The following is a 21,757-nucleotide window of genomic DNA, read 5'->3' as shown; positions in this document are numbered from 1 at the left end:
ATATTCTTCCAAAGAGGTGTTCTGGGTTTCTTCGGTTATGTACCCAAAAGTGAAATTGCTTCATTTCACTTTTTTTGCAGTTTCATTTTTAAATTTTTTGCATAGTTCCATACTGCTTTCCACAGTGGAATCAATCTGTACCAATCTGTATTTCCACCAAAGTGCCCAACAGTTCCCTATTCTATGCATCCTTGCCAACATTTCTTGTTTGTGGACTTACTGAGGATAGCCATTCTGACAGGTGTGAGGTGGTATCTCATTGTGGTTTTCAGTTTGCATCTCTCTGATGATTAGTGACGTTGAAAGTCTTCTCATATGTCTATTGGCCACCTATATATCCTTTTTGGAGGCGTATCTACTCAGGTCCTTTGCCCATTTTTTAACTGGTTTATCTGGGTTTTTTGTGTGTGTTGAGTTGTAGAAGTTCTTTATAAATTTTGGATATTAACCTCTTGTCACATGTATCATTGGCAAATATGTTCTTCCATTCAGTGGGTTGTCTTTTCATTTTCTTGATGGTTTCCTTTGCTGTGCAAAAACTTTTGTTTGATATAGTCCCATTTGATTGCTTTTTCTTTTATGTCCTTTGCACAAGACATGTCAGAAAACATACAGCTTTAAGAAATGTCCACGATTTTACTGCCTGTGTTTTCTTCTAGGGTTTTTATGGTTTTGAGTCTTGCATTTAAGTCTTTAAACCATTTCAAGTTTATTCTTGAATAAGATATAAGGAGGTGACCTATTTTCTGCACATATCTGTTCAATTTTACCAGCACTAATTATTGAATAGAATATCTTTACCCCATTGTGTGTTCTTCCCTCCTTTGTCAAATATTAATTGACCATATAGACATGGATTTATTACTTAGCTTTCTGTTCTGCTTCATTGATGTATATGTCTCTTTTTACGCCAATGCCATGCTGTTTGATTACTATGTACTTGTAGCATAGTTTGATATCAGGTAGTGTGATCCCTCCAACTTTGTTCTTCTTTCTCAAGATTGCTGTGGCTATTCAGGGTCTTTTGTAATTCCATATAAATTTTTGAAATATTTTTTCCAAAATATTCCATTTAATATTTTGCCATTGGTATCTTGAAGGAATTGTGTTGAATTAGTAGATTGCTTTGGGTAGTACAAGCATTTTAATGATGTTAATTCTTCCTATCCATGAACATGGTTTATGCTTCCACTTATTTCTATTTTCTTCAATATTTTTCTTCAGAGTCTTATAATTTCCTGACTATAGGCCTTTTATATCCTTGGCTAAATTTATTCCTAGATATTTTTTGATGCAATTGTATATGGGACAGTTTTCTGATAATTCACTATTGATGTACGTAAATGAAACCCATTTCTGGATACTCATTTTGTGTCCTGCTATTTTATTGAATTCATTATCAATTCCAATAGTTTTTTGGTGGAATCTTTAGGATTCTCTCTATATAGTATCTTGTCATCTGCAAATAATGACAGTTTAATTTCTTCCTATACAATTTGGGTGACTTTTATTTTTTCTTCTTGTTGATTGCTGTGGTTAGAACTTCCAGTACTATGTCGAATAAGAGAGGTGAAAGTAGGCACCCCTGTCTTGTACCCAATATTACCGGAAATGCTTGTAGTTTTTGCCCCTTGAGTATGATACTGGCTGTGGATTTATCATTTTGTATACAAAAAGAAATACAATCTTTTTGTATTTCTGTGGTTTCAATTATTACTTCTATTCTTTCTATCATTTGTGGCCTTTATTACATTGACTTATGTTCCCTCAATTCCCACTTTGCTGAGAGTTTTTGTCATAAATGGGTGCTGAATTTTACCAAATGCCTTTTCTGCATTATTGATATGCTCATGTGGTTTTTATCTTTAATTTTGTTTATGCAGTATATTGCATTTATTGATTTACAGATATTGTACCAACCTTGCATCCCCAAGATAAATCCTATTTGATCATGGTGTATGATCTTTTTAATGTATTGCTGTATTCAGTTTGCTAATATTTTGTTGAGGATTTTAACATCTATGTTCGTCAGGGATATTGGCCTATAGTTTTCTCTCTTTGGAGTGCTTTTATCTGGTTTTAGTATTAGGATGAGGCTGGCCTTGTAAAATGAGTTTGGGAGTCTTCCCTCCTCTTGAATTTTTTGGAATAGTTTGAAAGAATAGTTGTTAGTTCTTTGAGTGTTTGGTGAAATTCACCTGTGAAGCCATAAAGTCCAGGATTTTGTTTGTCGGGAATTTTTTTTTATTACTGCTTCAGTTTTATTAGCTGTAATCTGTCTATTTAGATTTTCTGATTCTTCCTGATTCAATTTGGGAAGATTGTTAGTTTCTAGGAATTTATCCATTTCATCCAAATTGTCCGATTTTTTGGCATATATTTGTTCATAATATTTTTTTACAATCTTTTTGTATTTCTGTGGTTTCAATTATTACTTCTATTCTTTCATTTCTGATTTCATTTATTTGTTACCTCTTTTTTCCTTGATGAGTCTGATTAAAAGTTTTTCAGTATTGTTTATCTTTTCAAAGAACCAGTTCTTGGTTTCATTGATCTTTTGCATTTTCTTTTAGACTCTATTTTGTTTATTTCTCTTCTGATATTTATAATATCCTTTCTTCTACTTATTTTGGGCTTTGTTTGTTGTTCTTTTTCTAATTTTTTAAAAGTGTAACGTTAAATTGTTTATTTTATTTGAGTTTATCTTGTTTCTTGAGGTAGGCCCATAATGCCATGAATTTCCCTTTTAGGACTATTTTCTGTTTCCCATTGATTTTGTGTTGTGTTCTCATTTTCATTTGTTTCAAAGTGTCTTGATTTCTTCCTTGATATCACTGTTAACCCATTCATTGTTTAGCAACATGTTGTTTAGCTTCCATATGTTTGTGTGTTTTCCACTTTTTTTCTTGTGATTGATTTCTAGTTTTATATCATTATGGTCAGAGAAGATCCTTGATATGAATTTAATTTTCTTAAATTTGTTAAGGCTTGCTTTGTGTTCTAACATGTGTTTTATCCTGGAAAATATTCAACATGCATCTGAAAATGATGTATATTCTGCTACTTTGAGGTGAAACGTTCTGAAGATATCAGTTAAAACCATCTAATCTAATGTGCTATTAAGGCCGCTCTTTCCTTGTTGATTTTCTCTCTGGAAGACCTATTTATTGATGTCGATGGGGTGTTAAAATCCCCTAGTAGGACTTTATTACTGTCGTTCTCTCCTTTTATTTCCAATAAGATATGCTGTACATATTTAGGTGCTCCTATGTTGGGTACGTGAATGTTTACAAGGACTATATCCTTTTGTTAGACTGTTCCCTTTATTATTATGTAGTGCCCTTTGTCTCAAACTATAGCCTTTGTTTTAAAGTTTATCTTGTCAGATATAAGAATCGCTACTCAGTTCTTTTATTTTGATTTGCATTAAATGTATTTCCCACCACTTTACCTTCAGTCTGTGTATATCTTCATTCTGAGGTGCGTCTCTTGCAGACAGCATATATATGGGTTTTCCTACCCATTGAGCTATCCTGTGTCTTTTGATTGGAGCATTTAAACCATTTACTTTTAAAGTGATTATTGATAGGCACATATTTGTTGCCATTTTATTCTTTTAACTATATTCTTCTGTTCCTACTCCTCTTCCTCTTTCTTCTTCTTCCTCTTGTGGTAACTCCTTTAGCTTTTTCTTGTCTAGGAAACTCTATTTCTCCTTCAATTTTAAAGCGTAACCTTGTTGGGTAAAGTAGTCTTTGTTGTTGCTTTTTATCATTTTGAATATTTCATGCCAATCCCATCTGGTCAGCAATGTTTCTGTTGAGAAAACAGCTGACAGACTCATGAGAACTTTCTCGTAAGTAACTAGTTGTCTTTCTCTTGCTGCTTTTAAGATTCTCTCTTTGTCTTTAACCTTTGCCATTTAAATTATGATGTGTCTTGAAGTGGGTGTCTTTGGGTTCATGTTGTTTGGGACTCTGTGTGTCTCCTGAACTTATGTGTGTTTTTCTTTCACAAAGCTTACGGTGAGCAAAGTTTTCAGTCAATACTTCTCCAAATAAGTTCTCAATCCCTTGCACTCTCTCTTCTCCTTCTAGTATACCTATGATGTGGATATTGTTACAGTTCATGTTGTTCCAAAAGTCCCTTAAACTATCCTAATTTTTTTTAAATTCTTTTTTCTTTTTGCTATTCCAATTAGGTCTTTTATGACATCTTGTGATCTAAATGATTCAATACTCTGCTTCACCCAACCTACTGTTTATTCCTTCTATTGTATTCTTCATTTCAGATATTGCATTCTTAATTTTTGACTATTTTTTTTCTGGTTTCTATGTCTTTTTTCATGCTATTATAGTTTTAAATTCATCTAGCATCCTTATAATGAGTTTTTCAAACTCTGTATTAGACAAATTTGTTGCCTCCATTTCATTTATCCCTTTTTCTTGAGATTTCTCTTGCCCTTTCATTTAGGGCATATTTCTTTTTCTATCCATTTTGACTGCCTCTCTGTGTCTGTTTGCATGTAGTAGGTAGATTTGCTATGACTCCATGTCTTGGAAGAGTGGCCTTATGTAGTAGGTGTCCTGTAGAACCAGTGGTGCAATCTCCTTTATCACCTGAGCTGGGTGCTTCAGGAATGTCCTTTGTGTGAGTTATGTGAACCTTCCTTTTATAACTGAGTATTCATTGCTATTGGCCCATTCATGTGGGAAAGAGGGGTAAATCCTCAGGATAGCTAACTATGGGGAAGAACCCTAACCACAGTATACAAGCTGCCATGCAGGTACTGACCACATGGAGTGGAATTTGCCTCAGCAGGGTCTAGTGCCTGATGAGATCTCTATTTAGGTATGCTGTTTGTGAAGTTAGTTAATTCCTGCTCTGACATTGTCTGAAATTTATGTATGATGGTTCTGGACCTCTTGGGAGGAACTCTAGTGTAGGTCAATGTCAGATGCTGCCTGTGACTGGCCCTGGGCAATCAGTTTGAAGCTACAAATTGATCCACAATTTCTGGCTTCCTCTGCTGGGCCTCGGTGTGCAGAAGGACCAAACTGCGCCGAGGCCAACTTTTACCAGCCCTGAGCCTAGGGACAGATCCACAAAAGCTCTGAGGCACCCTGAGATTTGCCTTCCCCTGCCTCCACCTGCCAGCTGCCTGTTAATCTCAGTCACTGAAAGAGCCTCTGGTGGTACCTGAGTTGCATGAGGTAGGTTCTCAGTGAGTCACCAGGTAGGGGTAAGTGGTGTTCACCACATTGACACAGGTTCAACCTCAGTGCCAGTGCTAGGTCTGAGGCCACTCAGCAAATGTCTCAGGGGGTACCAAATCTAGCTGCAACCACTGGGTGCTGGCATACCTTTGTGTTGGGTGGGGGTCTTAGGGAGTTGTCACAGTGAGGCCAGAAGTGTTTATCAGGTCCAGACAGACCAAGATTTGGCTGCATGAAGGGAGGATTCTGTTCTGCTCATACATGCAAAGAAAGATTTTCTTTGTCCTACAGCCATGCAACTCAGTCTGTCCTGGATTCTCTCCAGACCTCTGAAGGGCAGAACCACAGGAGGCAGGAAGGTGAGCCTGCCATAAGTCCAGAGGGTGGAGCTGGCAGATCTTCCTTGAGGGAGAGGCACCAGTCACGTTCATGGAAAACCGGTATGGCCCTGGTGCCAAAGCCACACAACTCAGTCGCTGGTACCCCCTGAGTCTGCCCAGACCTCCACATCCTGGCCCAGGCAACTCACTCCTCAGTCCCGCACATGCTCCACAAGGTGGGGTGATAAGGATTCCAGAGGGAAGGTCATTGCTTTTCCCCAGGCTGATGCCATATTGAAGGGTGGTCTCTACCCAAGAAAGCTGGCATCTGCAGTGCAGGAGAGTGACTCAGCATAGGGGTCCCAGTGGCTGACCCCAGTCTTTCCTCACAGGACTCTAGTCTGCTCTGCCCTCCCTCCCCTGGAACCAGGGGTGAGTGACTGCAAACTAGATTTTGTGTGTTCTCCTTTTAAGAGGGCACTTGTGTCTCTAGTAGACTCCTATCTCTCCCTGGCAGACAGAATCCTCATTGATTTTCACAGCCAGATGTTACGTGGGCACCTCTTCCTGGCTCTGGTGCTCTGGGCTGAGGAGCCCAGCTTGGAATTGAGACCCCGTGCTTGTCAGGGGGAACCTTTGCAATTGAGATACACATCCAGAATCTCAGCAGCTACCTGCAGGAGCAGGGCCAGTCTTTTTTCCTCTCTGTCCTTCCTACCAGTCTTGATGTGGCTTCTTCTATAAATCCTTGGTTATAAGACTTCTCTTCATCTAGTTTTCAGTTGGTTATTCATGTTACTTGCTCAATATTTTAGTTGTGATTCTAGTGTTGTCTACCTATTCCACAACCATCTTGGATCCCCTATAGGATTTATTCATACTGATATAAATTTAATTTTACTAATTTATTTTAATTTATTTATTATTACTAACTTATTTTAAAATAAAATAAAATTAAAACAAATAAATGAGTAAAATTTTGCAATACTCATTAAGAGACCTAAAAGGACAATAAGTAATATAATACAGGAATCCAGGTTAAATTCTTGAAAAAACTTTGTTTTCTGTGGTTTTATTTTTTTAACTTAAACCATTATGATATTAAAATATCCAAATTCAATAAATACATTCTATTTTCAATTAAATCTTCTCTGAGTAACTAAGTATTTTTTTGAGAGAAAAAATGCAAACCATTTTATTTTCACTTTTCAAAGAAAAGGTCAGAGTAACTCTAAGCCTACTGAAAGAATTATTTTTTAAGTTGTTGGAAAGGTCAGGAAAAAAATATTTTTGGAATTTTTAAATCTTGATGAGTTTAATATAGAAAGTTCAACAGACTAGGTTGTTTTTCTTACTGATATATAAAATCTCTTAAAATACATTTGCAATGAAATCTTTACAAACATTGTGGATTAGACTGTTGAATAAATTAGTCATGATATCAATATAGGTACAGATATTAGCTATATATGGGAAAATGTGTATATGTGTTATAAATAAAAGTAACTGATTTGTGATGAACTAAGCAAAAAAACAGGAAGTAGGGCTTTAAAATAATTGTTCTTCTGTGACTTTCATGGTAACATTTAGGGGAAAGCAGAATTTAAGTGTAAAGAAATTGAAAAGAAGCTTTTGTGTTTTGAAGACTAGTGAAATAGCACAAGGATTCATTTAACCAGAACAATCAAGAGACATGTAGTTGAAATTTTTTATCATATCAAGATTGAGTAAAAGAAAAGACACCTTTTTAGTGACAAATCTTTCTAAAATGCATCAGTGCTTCCTTCTGCATTACTAAGTGCAATATACTGTACCTAATTCTTTCTTTGAAGAATGGGGTCACTACAGGCCTCAGGGCTCTTCCGCAGTGCATCGTCCCTCATGAATGGCCCAGACATGGTTGTCAGAGATGAATATATGCTGACTGTGGGACATAACTTGGAATCTTTAGAATCCTTCAAGCGAGCTTGTTTGCTTATAAATTAATTTTTTCTTCTAAACATGAAGTTTTCTGGAAAAACTAATTGAGGATACTGGTTAATTAGCTTTTTGTTGTACTGTATCTGAAGAGAATATAAGTGGCTAGAAGGAAAGAGTGTGGTGTTGTTAATGTAGGGGAGAAGGGTAATTATAAATTTTCAAAAAAAATACATTCTGAGAGGATTAAATTATTTTGAGTTTTCTTCAATTCAGCGTTCACAGGAATAACTTAAGTGCAGAAACTCAGACCTGTTAAATTCCTGGGAACACTTGAAAAGTTTAATAAAAACTCACATACTTTGATGTGGGAACAACTAGAATCTTAAAGAAATTATTTTTTTTCCCTAAAATGTAACATTTATCTAGAATTGGAATCAACTTCAACTTGTCTAATGAAATATCAGTATCATGTTGTTACTTTTATCTTTGACCCTAAGAGACCATAATGCATTATTTAGCAAGTTAAAATGAGCTCAGGCCAAATCTCTTTTAAAGGTTAATTTAATCTCTTTTGATATATACCTGAGAGTTAGGAGGAAGAAAATATAGGGGAGAGCACACAGTACATTTTTAGGAGACTGAGAAAAACTTCATGGGCTACTTAAAGCTGATATTATCAAAGTACTCTTTTACCTATGTAGAGCCACTTGGGACACAGGTTGTGGACATTTTTCCAGTACAGGAGATACAGGCAATCTGCCTGAAGCCAAGTGCAGAGATGACCCACTACCTCCATGGACTCCATGACAGGACTGTCCTAGCCTTTCAGAATTAGGGACAACATTTCACTGTGATGCCCGTTGATAATGCATCAGACAAACCAATGAATTAATTAGGAGAAATATATTCTTTTGGAACAGCTAGAAATGTTTCAATGATCTTAAGGTCCTCTATGTTGAATCCTTTCTTAAACATTGAAAGTTGAAGTTCTTTTTTTTTATTGTGACTCTATAACATGGGTTGAATAGATTTTCTAATATGGCTCTATATTTGTCAATCCTAGAGCACATAAAACAGCCTGTGCATTCATTAGGAAGTTTATGGTACCTCAGAGTTCTGCAACTGCTACTTGAACATGCCAGATCCAGACTTACCTTGATTTCTATTGTTGAAAGTTCATTAAACTTTTCATTTCATTATAGTGTAGCATTATAAAATTACTCTTCTAAAATAAATAATTCTTTCAACTATTATAGACTGCCAATTATGGAAAATAATGTACTCAACTAATAAGATTTTGCTGATTTATAGAATTAGTAGAGCATATTGAATCTTACTTTTACACATAAAAGCCCTGCAAAGTCAGCAAAGCAGTTATTAATACCATTCTTACTCTCCTGCTTCAAGAAAAGTGACTTGTCTGCCTAAGGTCACAGAAGATGAGAAAGTGTTGTTTCTGGGTCTCAAACCCTAGTATCCAACTTCATGCCCCACTCTCTGTTAACAGGGACCCCACCTAACTAACCTCAGTGACCACATGTGTACAAAAATCAGGTTCATCCTCTCTCTCTCTCTCTCTTTCTCTCTCTCCTACTTGGTGTTGATAGATACACAACTGGAATAATACCCCAAAAAAGCAAAACTTGGTAACTATTTTCTTCCCCCTCTGGTGTGTCAGTTGAAGGAGAATCTCCAAAAAACAAATTTACAGGGAGTGGAACAGGAGTCTTGGCACATTTCAGACACTGGCTTCAAAACCACTAGAACCCTGACTGGCTAGAATAACCTACCAGGTGGTCCTTCCTAGTTCAGCCTTTCATGTTCTTGGGTGTCAACACACACCTTAGGGGAGGGAATTGAGAGAGGTTTTTTTTTTTTAAATAAGCACCTAAAAAGTACCTTCAAGAGCAAATCTCATAAATATATTGATATTTAGAATAGTCCTACAGATTTGGAATCCATTAGGAGTATAATTATAGCCAGAAAATCAGACAGAAAAGTAAAATGCACTGGTACATTGTCTGCATAACTATAGAAATGTAAGTTACAGAGTGATGGTGATTAGAATAAAAGAAATGGGCCTTATTTTAAACATTCAGGCATTGCAGGGGTCCTGATTTTGTGTAAAGTCCCTTGTATTATCCCAGGGTGATATCTTCACACAGAAAAGTCCAGGCTGGCCCAGATGTAACCAGGCCCCCCAAAAGTTGCAGAGATATTAGGAAGAACTTTCAAAAAATAAATCTGTGTTACATGATTACTTTCCAATTGTTCTATTTTTTTCCATTGTTCGATTTTTATGTACATACCAATTATGTATTTTAACTGATATATATTAATTAAATGAAATCTGTAAAATGTATATAATTTAATAAACTTTTAGTTGGAAATAAATGATTTCCTTAAGGCATTCAGATTACAAAATCAAATAAATTTGTTTTTACACAAGAAACTTCTCTTCTGGAAGTTCCAATCTATTATATGAGGTCATGTGGCTAAAACTTCAGTTCAGGTAGGGAAGGCTCGGCTCCTGTTGGCGCTAGCTGGCCACTGCAGGCACAATCTGCATTTGAATTTCATTCGGGCAACTCTCTCTGATCAAACACAGCCACAGAAGCCAATTGTGGCCTGCCGGGCTCAAAATTTCTAGTTTTCAGTGTCTATAAAGTCCTCTTGATCAGAAATAACAAAAGGAATGAGCTAAAATGTCTTAAAATTATTCTGTTACTGAATTGTCTTTATATTTTTCTAAACAGTTTACTGAGGAACAAAAGTAAGCCACTCCATAATCTTCCATAGGTAGTTATTTAGATCCTTTGTTGGTTTAGACTAGGGCTTCCATAACAAAGTACCACAGACTGGGGGTCTTAAATGATAAAAATGTATTTTCTCGCAGTTCTGGAGGCTGGAAGTTTGAGATGAAGGTGTTGGCAGGATTGGCTTCTCTGAAACCTCTCTCCTTGGCTTGTGGACACCCACCTGTTTTCTCCCTCTACCTTCACATGGTTTTTCTTCTGTGTCCTAATTGTCTCTCATAAGACCAAGCATATTGGATTAGGGCCCACCTTAATAACCTCATTTTAACTTAATTGCCTCTTTAATAAGGATCTTATTTCCAAATACAATCCCATATGAGGTACTGGGGGTTGGGCCTTCAACATGAATTTGGGGAAATGCACAGTTATTAATCCCAACTAACTTGAAAGTGGTTTCTCATTCTTTAATGGTGGCTAGATTCAGCATCTCAGTCTTGCGGCTGATCCTTAATTTCCATGCCTTATTAGTCCCTTTTGATTTAAGTCATCCCAACCCTGGTCTTTGCTTTTTGGCTGCAGAGACTCAAATTTCCTCTTAATTTGTTTATGGGTCAGGTCTATTACCCAAACCGTGACTACCCTCTGCCTCTGTTGCTGTTATTCAAGTCTACTCTTTTCACATCTGTTTTTCAGTTGTTTACTCCTCATATGTTCCCTGTGGCTCCTTAACTCAAGTTCATGGAGATGTTTTCTGTATTAGCCAAAAACTGGAAACAACTCAAATATCCATCAAAAATTGAATGGATAAGTCATGGTACATTCAGATGATAGAATGCTATATAGTAGTGATAATGTAAGAACTATTGCTACTTATGCCATGGATGAACCTCACAAACATAATTTTGCATCTTTTGCCACCTACCTGATAAGGACAATTACACCATAGGGTCCATGAGCTCAGAAGTAAGGGTTCATATTATATTAATTAATATTATTGAGTACCTACCATGTGCCAAGCATTGTGGAAAGCTTTCATAGATAGCCTTATTTAATTCCCACAAATTTCTGAAGTAGATATTTCTATCCTGGGTAAAATAGAGAGAGAGAATAATTTATAAAAGGCATATCTGGAACCGAAGCTCCTGTCTTCTGACCCAGTCCTGGTGTTGGTGCCAACATGCCACATGGCCATCCCTCTTTCTTCCCCACTGACTGTGGAGACTGTGCTGATCCCATTAGGTGGCAATCACCTAATCCTTGACTGCTCCTGGTCCCACACTTACTGGGGCTCAGAGCTCCAAGGTCTCTTTGTTTTTTCCCTAGCTCCTCTCTACAAGGTGAGGGAGAAACTGTTTATTCCCTTTCAAGGAATCCAGAGGCAATAAGGAGGAGCCAATCCACACCTGTTGGTGACCCCCAAGGGCTGTTGAGATAAGCACTAATGCCAGAGACTGATCCAGAATTTCAGAACAAGATTTCCCAAATTCTCAAGCGTTTCTCTTGGAGCTTTTCAGGGAACTCAGACAGATAGGGTGCCTTAGTTGCAGACCTTCTTGGCTAGTAGCTTGTGAATTTAAACTAGTTTCTGGAATTTACTTTTTCTAAGTTCACCCACAAAACTGAGGCAGTTGGTGACCAAGGAACAAGCTGGTAAGAACACCTGCATCTACCAGAAAATGAGGAAAACCACAAAGAAGACGACTAAATAGTGAGGCTCCGAGACACAATTCTTGTTAATAAATTAATAATAGAATTTGCCTGAAACATGCATAAAGGGGATCAACTCCAGTTTACTAGTGAAGAGCCCTCCTCTAGAATGAAAATGGATGCAGTGTAATTCTACCTTATAACATCTGGGTAAATTTGCTGTATTGAACTCAATAACTTGGTAACAGCATATCTAACATACGGTCTTCCCATCTGTTTTTAAAAAGGAGAGATTTGATCTCTTTGTTCTAAGATAATAACTACCAACATTTAAAGGCCTCCAATTTGGTAGGGGGATGAAATTCTTTTCTGTGACTTGTTTTTTGGCTTAGTATGTATATTTTATTTAGTAGGGACAAGAAGCTGAGGAATACATTTACCCACGGTTAACTAAAAGAGTTCCACAGTTTATCATGTCAATCCCAGGAAACTTTTCCATGGTCTTGACTACATATTTACTGACAAGGAGTCTTATTCATTATATTTACTTTGTAAAACTTTCCAATCAAAGGAAATATGGCAAACACAGGAATGATTTTAAAAATCAAATTTTTGTACTTGAATCTTCCCAAATTTCCTTACAACCAGCCTTCAAAATTCCAACACTAGCTTGGCTACTTGGGTGTAGGTAGAAACCAAACCTCAAGACCTTTTCTCCTACTTCCTCCCAGAAAAAAAAAGCCATGTTTCACCTCCCTCCACCCGACAACCTGAAACACCATTAATTAACCATTATTTAAGTAACTAACCATGCTGGTGATGAATGATTCCATAACACTTTGCTTTATCTTGTGTGTTGGGACATCCATCCATTTCTGTAAGTAAGATATGAGCAGTCTGGAATACTTGCATTTGCAGGGACACTTTTCAAAAAAAAAAAAAAAGAACAACAAATCTTTAGGACAGTAAGCTTTTATTCATTTTATTTTTTTTAAAAAATGATCTCCCGTGTGTGTCTGTTTTGTAAATCATCTGACATATTTAGAAGAAGAAATTGAAAATAACAATAGTAACCCTTTAATTAGGATTACATTTTTTGTTACATATTTCATACAAAACCCCCTCAAAATATAAATGAGAAAAATTTTGAATTTATCATCTTAACATCTTATCCACATTTACTTCATAATTCTCAAATATATATTGTTAATGTCATCCTCAATATAAAGTTAAACAAGATGAAATGAAAACAGTTTTTTAAAGCCAGACCACCAGGTAGCAAAAGTTACTTGCAGGTGCATAATAAAGAAGCTCAATATTAACATAAAATAGGTTCCAAGCAATTTAGAACCACATTAATAACAGCAATCCTGATAGTAAAACTTTACTAATTCAGACTGGTAATAGATGAATGAGAACTGAGTGATGTTACTTTGACCACTTGCCCAGGAAGCTTGCTAAGCAAACAGGATGAATAAACCTTCAGGGATGTGGGGAGAGTGAGGCAGCGGGAATGTTTAATCTCCTCAAAAGAACAAACAAGTGATAAATTATAAACAAATTGATCTTATTAATTAAAAAGAAGTTTTATCTTTCCTTCACAGCAAATATTAAGTACCTTTACTAGGCAACACTTTATTAATTTTAATAAATTTTTATTTAGATGCTTGAAACTTTATTTAAAATCTAATTAAGTCCTCTATCTAAGTCAGAATCACCTTTTGTCAAAGTTGGCTGTATTATGTGATTTCAATATTTTAAACAGTGTGGAAAAACTATTCAACACTTGTATTGGATACACACAAGTAAACCTGAGTGTTATGTTCCCACAGAGAACTATACCAAATAATTGAAAATAGTTCAAAAGAAATAAGTACAATCTTTGCTTGCACAAGGTGGTTTCATTGATGAAATGGTGAAAGAACATTTTACAAAAATAAAGGACTATAATAAGGTCCCTGGGAGGAGCTTAGTCTGCATGGATAACTCGGGAATTTTGGGTTTCTGAGCAGTTTTATTCCTAAAATGACCCACGGCACAATTGAGAAAAATGGCAAGGAGGGCTTTGGAACCAGTTGGTGACTCTGATCATTGAGGGCTAACTTTTTAAAAATAAATGTAGAAGCAGTTTGAGTCAGCATCCTTAGAAGTGCCCCTGGATAGACAGAAACACATCCTGAGACAGGAGAAAATGAAGTGCTGAGGCCTGTTGTCCGATGAAGAAGTCACATTCTAAGAGTCACATCAATTTACACGGCAATGTTTACTGCCTCAGGCCTAAACGGTCCCAGTTTTCTGAGAAGGTCTTAAGAACTACAAGATGGAAGCTACTCATTAGACATCCAATAAGATTTATGAGTATTGTAGTCCCCCCTTATCTGCAGGGGATAAGTTCCAAGATCTCCAGTGGATATCTGAAACCTTGAATAGTACCAAACCCTAAATACACCACGATTTTTCCTATTAATACATCTTTTTTCACTTAAAGGAAGCACTGTATGGCTCCTTTTTGGCTTATCCAAATTACCGGCATCACTCTTGCCCTTTGGAGGCAGTTATTAAGTAAAATGAGGGTTACTTGAACACAAGCACTGTGATAATGAATCTGATAACCAAGACAGCTACTAAGTGACCAGTAAGTGGACAGTGTATACGGGATGGGTACGCTGGACAAAGGGGTGCTTCACCTCCCAGGCGGCACGGGTCAGGGCAGCAGATTTCATCACGCTACAACCACATGCAAGTTAAAACTTATGAATTGCTTATTTCTGGAACTTACCATTTAATATTTTTGGGCTGCTGTTGACCACAGGTAACAGAAATCATAGAAAATGAAACGGTATATAAGGGAGCACTGTGGTGTTGTTAGAAGATACATGGGCCCTAACAAAGATAGTGAGAGTAGCAGCAGGAGCGAAGGGGTCCACGAGGGCAGGAGCAGGCGCGATGGACGTGGCGGACGAGGGGAGTTGAAGCAGTTGCTGCCAAAATAAACCACCTAGAGGTGACAACAGATCAGCTCTAGGGACAGCAGCACAGCCCCAGGGAGGCAACACTGACTGCTGAGAAGGCACCACCCCACAGTCAGCCGCTGCACTAGGCACAGCGGACACGGCTCACAGGGCCCCAGATACTTTAAAGGGCCCATAAAAATGTTATAATTTTAGTCTCTTTTACAATCAGAACCCTCAAAATTACTAGCATAATAATGACTATGTATCAATAAATCCAGTCAGGATTATATTTGTCTTTATACCAATTTAGTCATAAAATACAATTTTTAACATCTTTTATGGAGGAAGGGGCCTACCAAAGCCATAATGTCCCCCAGCACCAATCATTCAGGTTAAGGAAAGTCAACGTGTCCACGGTGGGCTTGGAATCCCAGCAGCTTTCAGTGGCGCTGGATGAAAGTTAAAGACCGTAGCGATTGTTACCCATGGCTTTCTCCCACCACCACACACACAGCCTGGAAGGGTGTCACAAAAACTGCCGCTTAGCATGTAACGCAAATGGAGGGCACAGGAGCTATACAGTAGAATGTAATTAGAGTCATTCCTTATTCATCTCAGAAGACTTCCCAGAAAAGGTGATGGCATGGGAAGATTGCACAAAATAATATAATAATAATAATAATAATAATAATAATAATAATGCTGGAGGTGGAAAAAAGATATTAAGGGAGAAATATGTGGAGGATCAATTGGCAGTCCTGTCTTTTTAAATACCCTGTGTCATTATTTTAAATAGAGAGGCACCTATTTCTTCACTGCAACTTTACTACCCGTATTAAAGAACCAGAAATCACATTATTTCCAGATAAAAACAGATCACTGAACCAATGGTAAATTTATTATGATTTGTGAATTCCACAGAAGAACCTTTAGTTAAGAAAAGACAGAATTCTGTCCATACTTCCCAATTGTTTACATCTAGATCTGTGCTTCCTTTGGGATGTTTGGAAGTAAGGATTGACTGGTATACTCAGATTTAGTTCTATTTGTGTCACTTTTTAAATTTACAAAACATTCTGTTGGGGGGGGAAATAAATTAAACATAACTATGAGAGAAGCAGCATGGTAACCCTCCTCTATGTGGGAAGAAAAATCTACAGGAACACACTGAACTGGGAAAGGACAGAATATGGTAGACCGGTGTAGCCAGCATTCAGAAGACACTGGGAAAATTTGCTCTGACATTTTCCCATGTTGGAAGTTCAAAGAGAGCATGACACCTGACATTTACCTTCCTGAGTAAAAGAACATTATCCTGGCTCTGCAGAGGAGAAACAGAGAAAAGCCATCAGAAATTAACCTTTTTGTAGCCAGTTTCTTGCAGGTACATTTAATTTCATGGTCCAGAATCTAGGAGACACAGAATTTTTTAGCATATGTAAAACTGAGTACCATTTCATTTCTAACAGAGTTGCCAAAATGTTTTAGATGGCAGGTATTTGTTTACAGATCTGTATATATGAAGAAATATATTCAATACATTCACACTTGTAAACTTGATGGTAGTTTGTCTAGCCTGAAAACATTCATCCTAAAACACTGTTTAATCTTCAGTGATGTAAATATAAAATTTGGGGGAAAATGCATGAAAACATCAGGCTTGTTATTTTTATTTTCTTATTTCTGTTTTTTCTCAAATTTTGGCCACATCTTTATTAATATTTATAATCAGAATAAAAGGAAGACTTTTTAAATTCAGATAGTGGAGAATATGGGGTTGCCAGAGGTGACTACTACTGTAGTCTTTCACTTTTCCCCTAATTTAGAATATCTCTATAGTTTTTATTTAATATCTCTGATAAAAAGAATCTGAATTATTATTGATAGGTTAAGAATAATAAAAATATGATCTCACCTATAAGTGGAACCTAACCAACAATACAAAGATGCAAGGAAAATAAGACCAGCAACACTGAAAGGAAAAGAAATCAACAGAGACCAGAGGGAAGGGGGGGCGGGGAAAAGGAAGGGAAGGGGAAAGTCAAGGAACATATAGCAAGGACTCATGGACAAAACCAAAGGGGAAGAGCTGAGGGAGGGAAGGTGGGAGGGGGCAAGGGAAAGTGGTGAGGGGAAGGCAGAGACAAATGTATTTGAAAAAATAAATTAAAATAAAATTTAAAAAAATAAATTAAAAAAAAAAAAAGGAACATGTATAAAGTACCCATGGACCAAACCAAAGGGGCCTAGGATCCAGGGCGGGAGGTGGAGGTGGGTGGGGCAGGGGAAGTGGTGGCAGGATAATGGAGACAAATGTACTTGAATAACAATAAAAAACAAAAACAAACATTAAAAAAAAGAAGAATAAAAATAATTTTTAAATTATAAAACTTTACATAGTAGTAATAGAATCTGCAACTAGAAAATTGCTTATGAATGGACTGTGTAACCATGGAAATGCATACCCTTAGCATTGCATGCATCCACCATAAATGTCAGAAAAGTCCTAGGAAAGACAGCATTTAACAGCATTGAGTTAGCATTTTAATCAGAATTAGAGGGATGCTAAAACTTATAACCCTAATAAGATTTACAGAATAAAAAGAAGTGTGATACATGACATACTTAGGTTAGTTTTCCACGAAGATAGAAGAAACAAAGATTTTGTTAGAATTGTGCTTATGAGTGAAGTTAGGAGTAGCTGATTCTTACTGACCACTGCAGACTGAAGAAAAGAGTCCTCAAAAATGTTTGCTTGATTTAGGCTGTACCATTATACTGAGAAGGGGTTGCTGCCCCAAATTTGGATGATTTCTTAAACAACCTGCATGTGTGGCGGTCAGCGACAGCAGTCAGTGAAGGCTGTGTGGGAGGGCCCTTCCGCCTCCTGAGGCTGCATCAAGAGACAACAGCATGGCAGGCAGGGAGCTTGCAGCTCGGGCTTTGGGCTCCCTCATGGCTCAGCCATGTTCTGGCCGTGGAACCTTGGCCAAATTGCTCTCTCTCAGCCTCAACATCCCGAACTACCTAGCACACATAAGTTATATCCCCAGTGGTCTCATGCAATCAAATAAGTAAAACTACATAAATAAAACACTTAACAGAGTGCCCAACACTTAGTAGCTTCTCCAAATGCTTTAGTTCCCTTCCTTGCGAAACAAGCCTGGAGCCAACACTGCCTCATCTCAAGACATCTGGTAGCTCCACAGCCGGTGTCCAGCCTGAGAAGAGCCTGTGACTTTCAGTGATTTTTACTCTCTTTCTTATATTCTATATTTTAAAAGAAGAAGTGAGCCAATATTGGATTTTCTTAATAATTTTAGTATCACTTGATATATTCTCTGTGTTTCATTCATTTATGCCTGGTCTTATAGTAGAAGTTAATGAAAAATTATTCTCAAGAATTATTATTTGTTAGAAAAGCTATAATTTTATATGTTTCATTGCTGAGGGAACTCTGTGATAAAGAGAAATACCAAAAATTTTCTGCAGCAAATCACCAAGAAAAGAGTCAAAAAATAGCTTAAGAAACTCAACAAGAAAGTGGGAAATGGAGCTTTGAAATATCATTTAAAAAGAAATAGGCTGAAATAATTGATGGAGGGTGTCATGATGTGGTAATCAACTGTCCATTCCCACTATTCTTTTCTGTTGTTGCCAAGAATGACATAAAAACCTACCGGCTTAATGTAACCTAAATCCACTTACATGCTTGAGTGTGTATTCAGTGAATGTTTCATTTTTACTGTCTTCATGTCATTTCAAATATTAAATTAATGTTTATCCTTCAATGTGGTTATATTTAGAAATTGAGCTTGAAGTCCAGGCACTTATGCACATATAGTTTCTACAATGTTTTAAGCCAACAACTTCAAAAAAGGCAAAAACCTCTACAGCTGTATTACTGTCCACCCTGCAGAGCTGCTGCTAAGCAAAGTTGTGTCATGTTATGAATTACCAAATCAGTTATCAGTTGGGGTCTGAATTTTAGATGTTATCCCACAAGGTAAATGGACAAGTCAGAAATAACACAGCTTCATTTTAAGATACCAGGTGGAGATGACAATATGATCTGGGGGAAATCTTGCTTTGACGTATGAGTGCATTCACTTGATTTGGCAGCAGTTTTAGACCCTGTATGTGGAACCATGGCGATGTCATTGTGGCGGACCTTCCCGTTCTGTTCTTGGACGGCACCACACTTGTAAAACAGTGAGGTTCTTGGGGTAATAACTCAAAAGCCAAAGGCTGAAAGAAAAAAATTGCAAGCAGGCACTAACATGGGTATCATGACTCTTTTCAGGTAGTAGGTGTAACCTTGAAGAAAAAGTGGCACTGTCTTCAAAAAAGTGACCTGACCCTGGCTTTGGTGGGTTTTTTTGCAAGAAATAAAAAGCACCGCATGTGTTAATTATACATCCTTTCTAGCTGACCACTGCTTTGTTCTAGAGTTCAGCATGAAAGGACTAATTTTTGTTTTGTTTTTTTTTGTTTGTTTTAGTGAAATGGCATGTCCGTTGCTAATTCTAGCTACTATAGTTGCACATGTGAAAAATATCTATATGTAGTTTATGGATTGGTAGCATTTCAAATAAATAGTGTATTGAAATATTGACTTGACATTTTTTGAGATGCTCATCAATTGACACTTTTTTCTTAGCTCAAGATAAGAGTCTGAATTATTATTTTTTTTAAAAATTATACCTTGTAACATTAGATTTGATCTTTTAAGTATGTTAGGGATTTAAATATAAGCATGCCACCTTGTTTATTGCTATCTTATTAGAACTTCTTGGAGCATGGAAAGAATTCTTCACAAATGATTTTGCTCTTTTGAAAAAAATAAGCTGCAAAAATATTTATTAAACTATAATCTGTAAATGAGTGTAGCTATGAAGGTGTACTAAGCTTATAGCATGTAATGTTTCATCTAAACAATTTTTATATTTTGAAAAAAATGTAAAATAGTTTAATAGTGCCATAATAAATCTTTTCCCAGAATTCAGAGTCGTATGCATCTCTCTGTTAGGAAGTTCACACTGCATCATTAAAGAATAAACCTGGGATCATTATGCACCCCAATTTTTTATGTAGTCAGTCACTATTTCCCTTTATTCTTCCAGAAGTCAGTTATTCTAAGGATTCTGGCCCTATAAACTTTTCAGAACATATATGACAGTAACTACTGTTATAGCTGATGAATAAAATCTCTTGTAGTTGATATTCCATCATGGAAATAACACTTTATTATTCAGTAATACTAGTTCTTGAATAAAAAAGCAAAGAAATAAACTTTCAAAATTGTAAAGATATTCACACATTTTAAAATCTAGTAACTATAGAGAAAGTTTTTCTTTGTTTTCATAAACAAAAGCTGCCACTTGTTACCTTTTAGAAAGGAATGCCTGAGAAAATGGACGATGTTTTTCTTCCCAGAATAAACCTGCCTTCTAAATCCTTAAAACCCTGTGCAAGACCATGATGATAATGTAATTCTGTCCTTTTGCATTGCATAGAAAGTATCAAGAGTATTAACCTCTGGAGTTAATATTGACCCTAGCTCTTAATTCCCTTTCGGACAATAGACCCCATATGTCCATTTTTGTTTCTTTGCCTATATAATATCTTTGTATACTACGTTTGTATTTTAGGTAGATTTACAACATGGATATTCATGTGTGCTGTTAGTGTAAAATTATTTTCTCCAGGGAGGCTCTGCCCAGAGACCTAAGAAAAGGCAAGTTTTTTCATTTTAAAGTGTTTAAAGATTATTTAATTTTTACATAGTATGAGATGTTTCTAATTGTGTTGGTAAGGTGTTATCTTATTTCTTCCATTATACCATACCTACTATCAAAAATTTAACAATCTTGTAAACCAAAAAGACAGAAAGCCAGCAAACCCCTTTAAAGTCTATAACTCTGCTTTATGAGACAAAAAAATGTAGGGAGATATATATACCTATATCTATATTTATATCTATGTCTATCAGTCAGTGCCTTAATTATTAATTATTTTATTTACATCTGAATTTACAAAATTCCCCAAGGAGAAGATGTTCTAAAATCCTATTAAAATTCTTTGGTCTCAAAAACAGTGAGAGTTTCAATCATTTTTTCCATACCAGTTCCACAGAATAAGCTGGGTGAATTCCTGTGATATTAGGCCACTGAAGAATTTTGAGAGGTGTTCATGAAACTTTCACTCTTTTTATGCCCAATCCACTAAAAAATGACAGGCTCCAAGGACCATCCACCAAGCCCTTGGTGGGAGTCAGACCCTGACTCTAACCCCTGTCCAGGACTCCTCACTGTCATCCAAAACTTTTAGGAATTCTATAGGAATAATTTATAAATGAACATTAATAGGCAATCCATAATGTTTTTAAATCTATTCTATAAAAATTATGTTCGTGTCATGTAAATTGCCTTAAAATATATTATACATATAAAATACTATGTTAAAATTAAATATAATGTCAGCTGTAAAGGTGAAAAAATAGCTAACTAAAAATTCACAAACAATCTTTTTTCAGATTTTGTGTTTTTTCTCTTCAGCCAAAAGCCTCAAGATTCACTTGCAGCAGCCTACCTCTTCATTTATGTTGGATTGCTCTTTAAACATTAGAATATCTTGTAATAAATAATAAGTTAAAGATTTCTCCTGACACAAGTCATTGTTGATTTCACTGTTATAGGGAAAAGGCTCTAGGGCGGCAGATAAGGCTGTTGCCATGGTGATGAAGGAGATACCGAGGGAGGAGTCTGCTGAAGAAAAGCCCCTCCTTACTATGACTTCACAGGTGGGCAGACCCATAGGGTTCCTGTAGGAAGCTGACATATGTTAATATATCAGACATTGTGATTTTTAACTAGCCAAAAAAAAAACATTTAACTTGAACCAATTTTTTAAAAAGCACAGTTTCAATGAAACAATTATACAAT

General features: G+C 36.4%; 1 protein-coding gene across 5 annotated transcripts in view; it reads left to right on the top strand.

Moving 5' to 3' along the window:
- The window catches only part of PEX5L (peroxisomal biogenesis factor 5 like), a 152,932-nt gene that overhangs the window by 50,349 nt on the left and 80,826 nt on the right, over window positions 1–21,757 (top strand). For 2 of the 5 annotated variants that reach the window (XM_054580932.1, XM_054580918.1), the window contains exon 4: window positions 21,511–21,615. The exons of 2 other annotated variants lie outside the window; for them this stretch is intronic. In XM_054580932.1, the coding sequence (XP_054436907.1) occupies window positions 21,511–21,615 (105 nt within the window). Of the gene's footprint in view, window positions 1–19,116; window positions 19,183–21,510; window positions 21,616–21,757 lie in introns of all 5 variants that reach the window. One more of the 5 variants, XM_054580927.1, reaches the window with a different exon arrangement.

The sequence above is a fragment of the Pteronotus mesoamericanus genome, unplaced genomic scaffold (genome assembly GCF_021234165.1).
Source record: "Pteronotus mesoamericanus isolate MK-2021 breed Mesoamerican mustached bat unplaced genomic scaffold, CSHL_Meso_final contig_116, whole genome shotgun sequence".
Taxonomy (NCBI): Eukaryota; Metazoa; Chordata; class Mammalia; order Chiroptera; family Mormoopidae; genus Pteronotus; species Pteronotus mesoamericanus.
The sequence above is the reverse complement of the archived record's forward strand: the minus strand, read 5'-3'. Positions and strand labels throughout refer to the sequence as shown.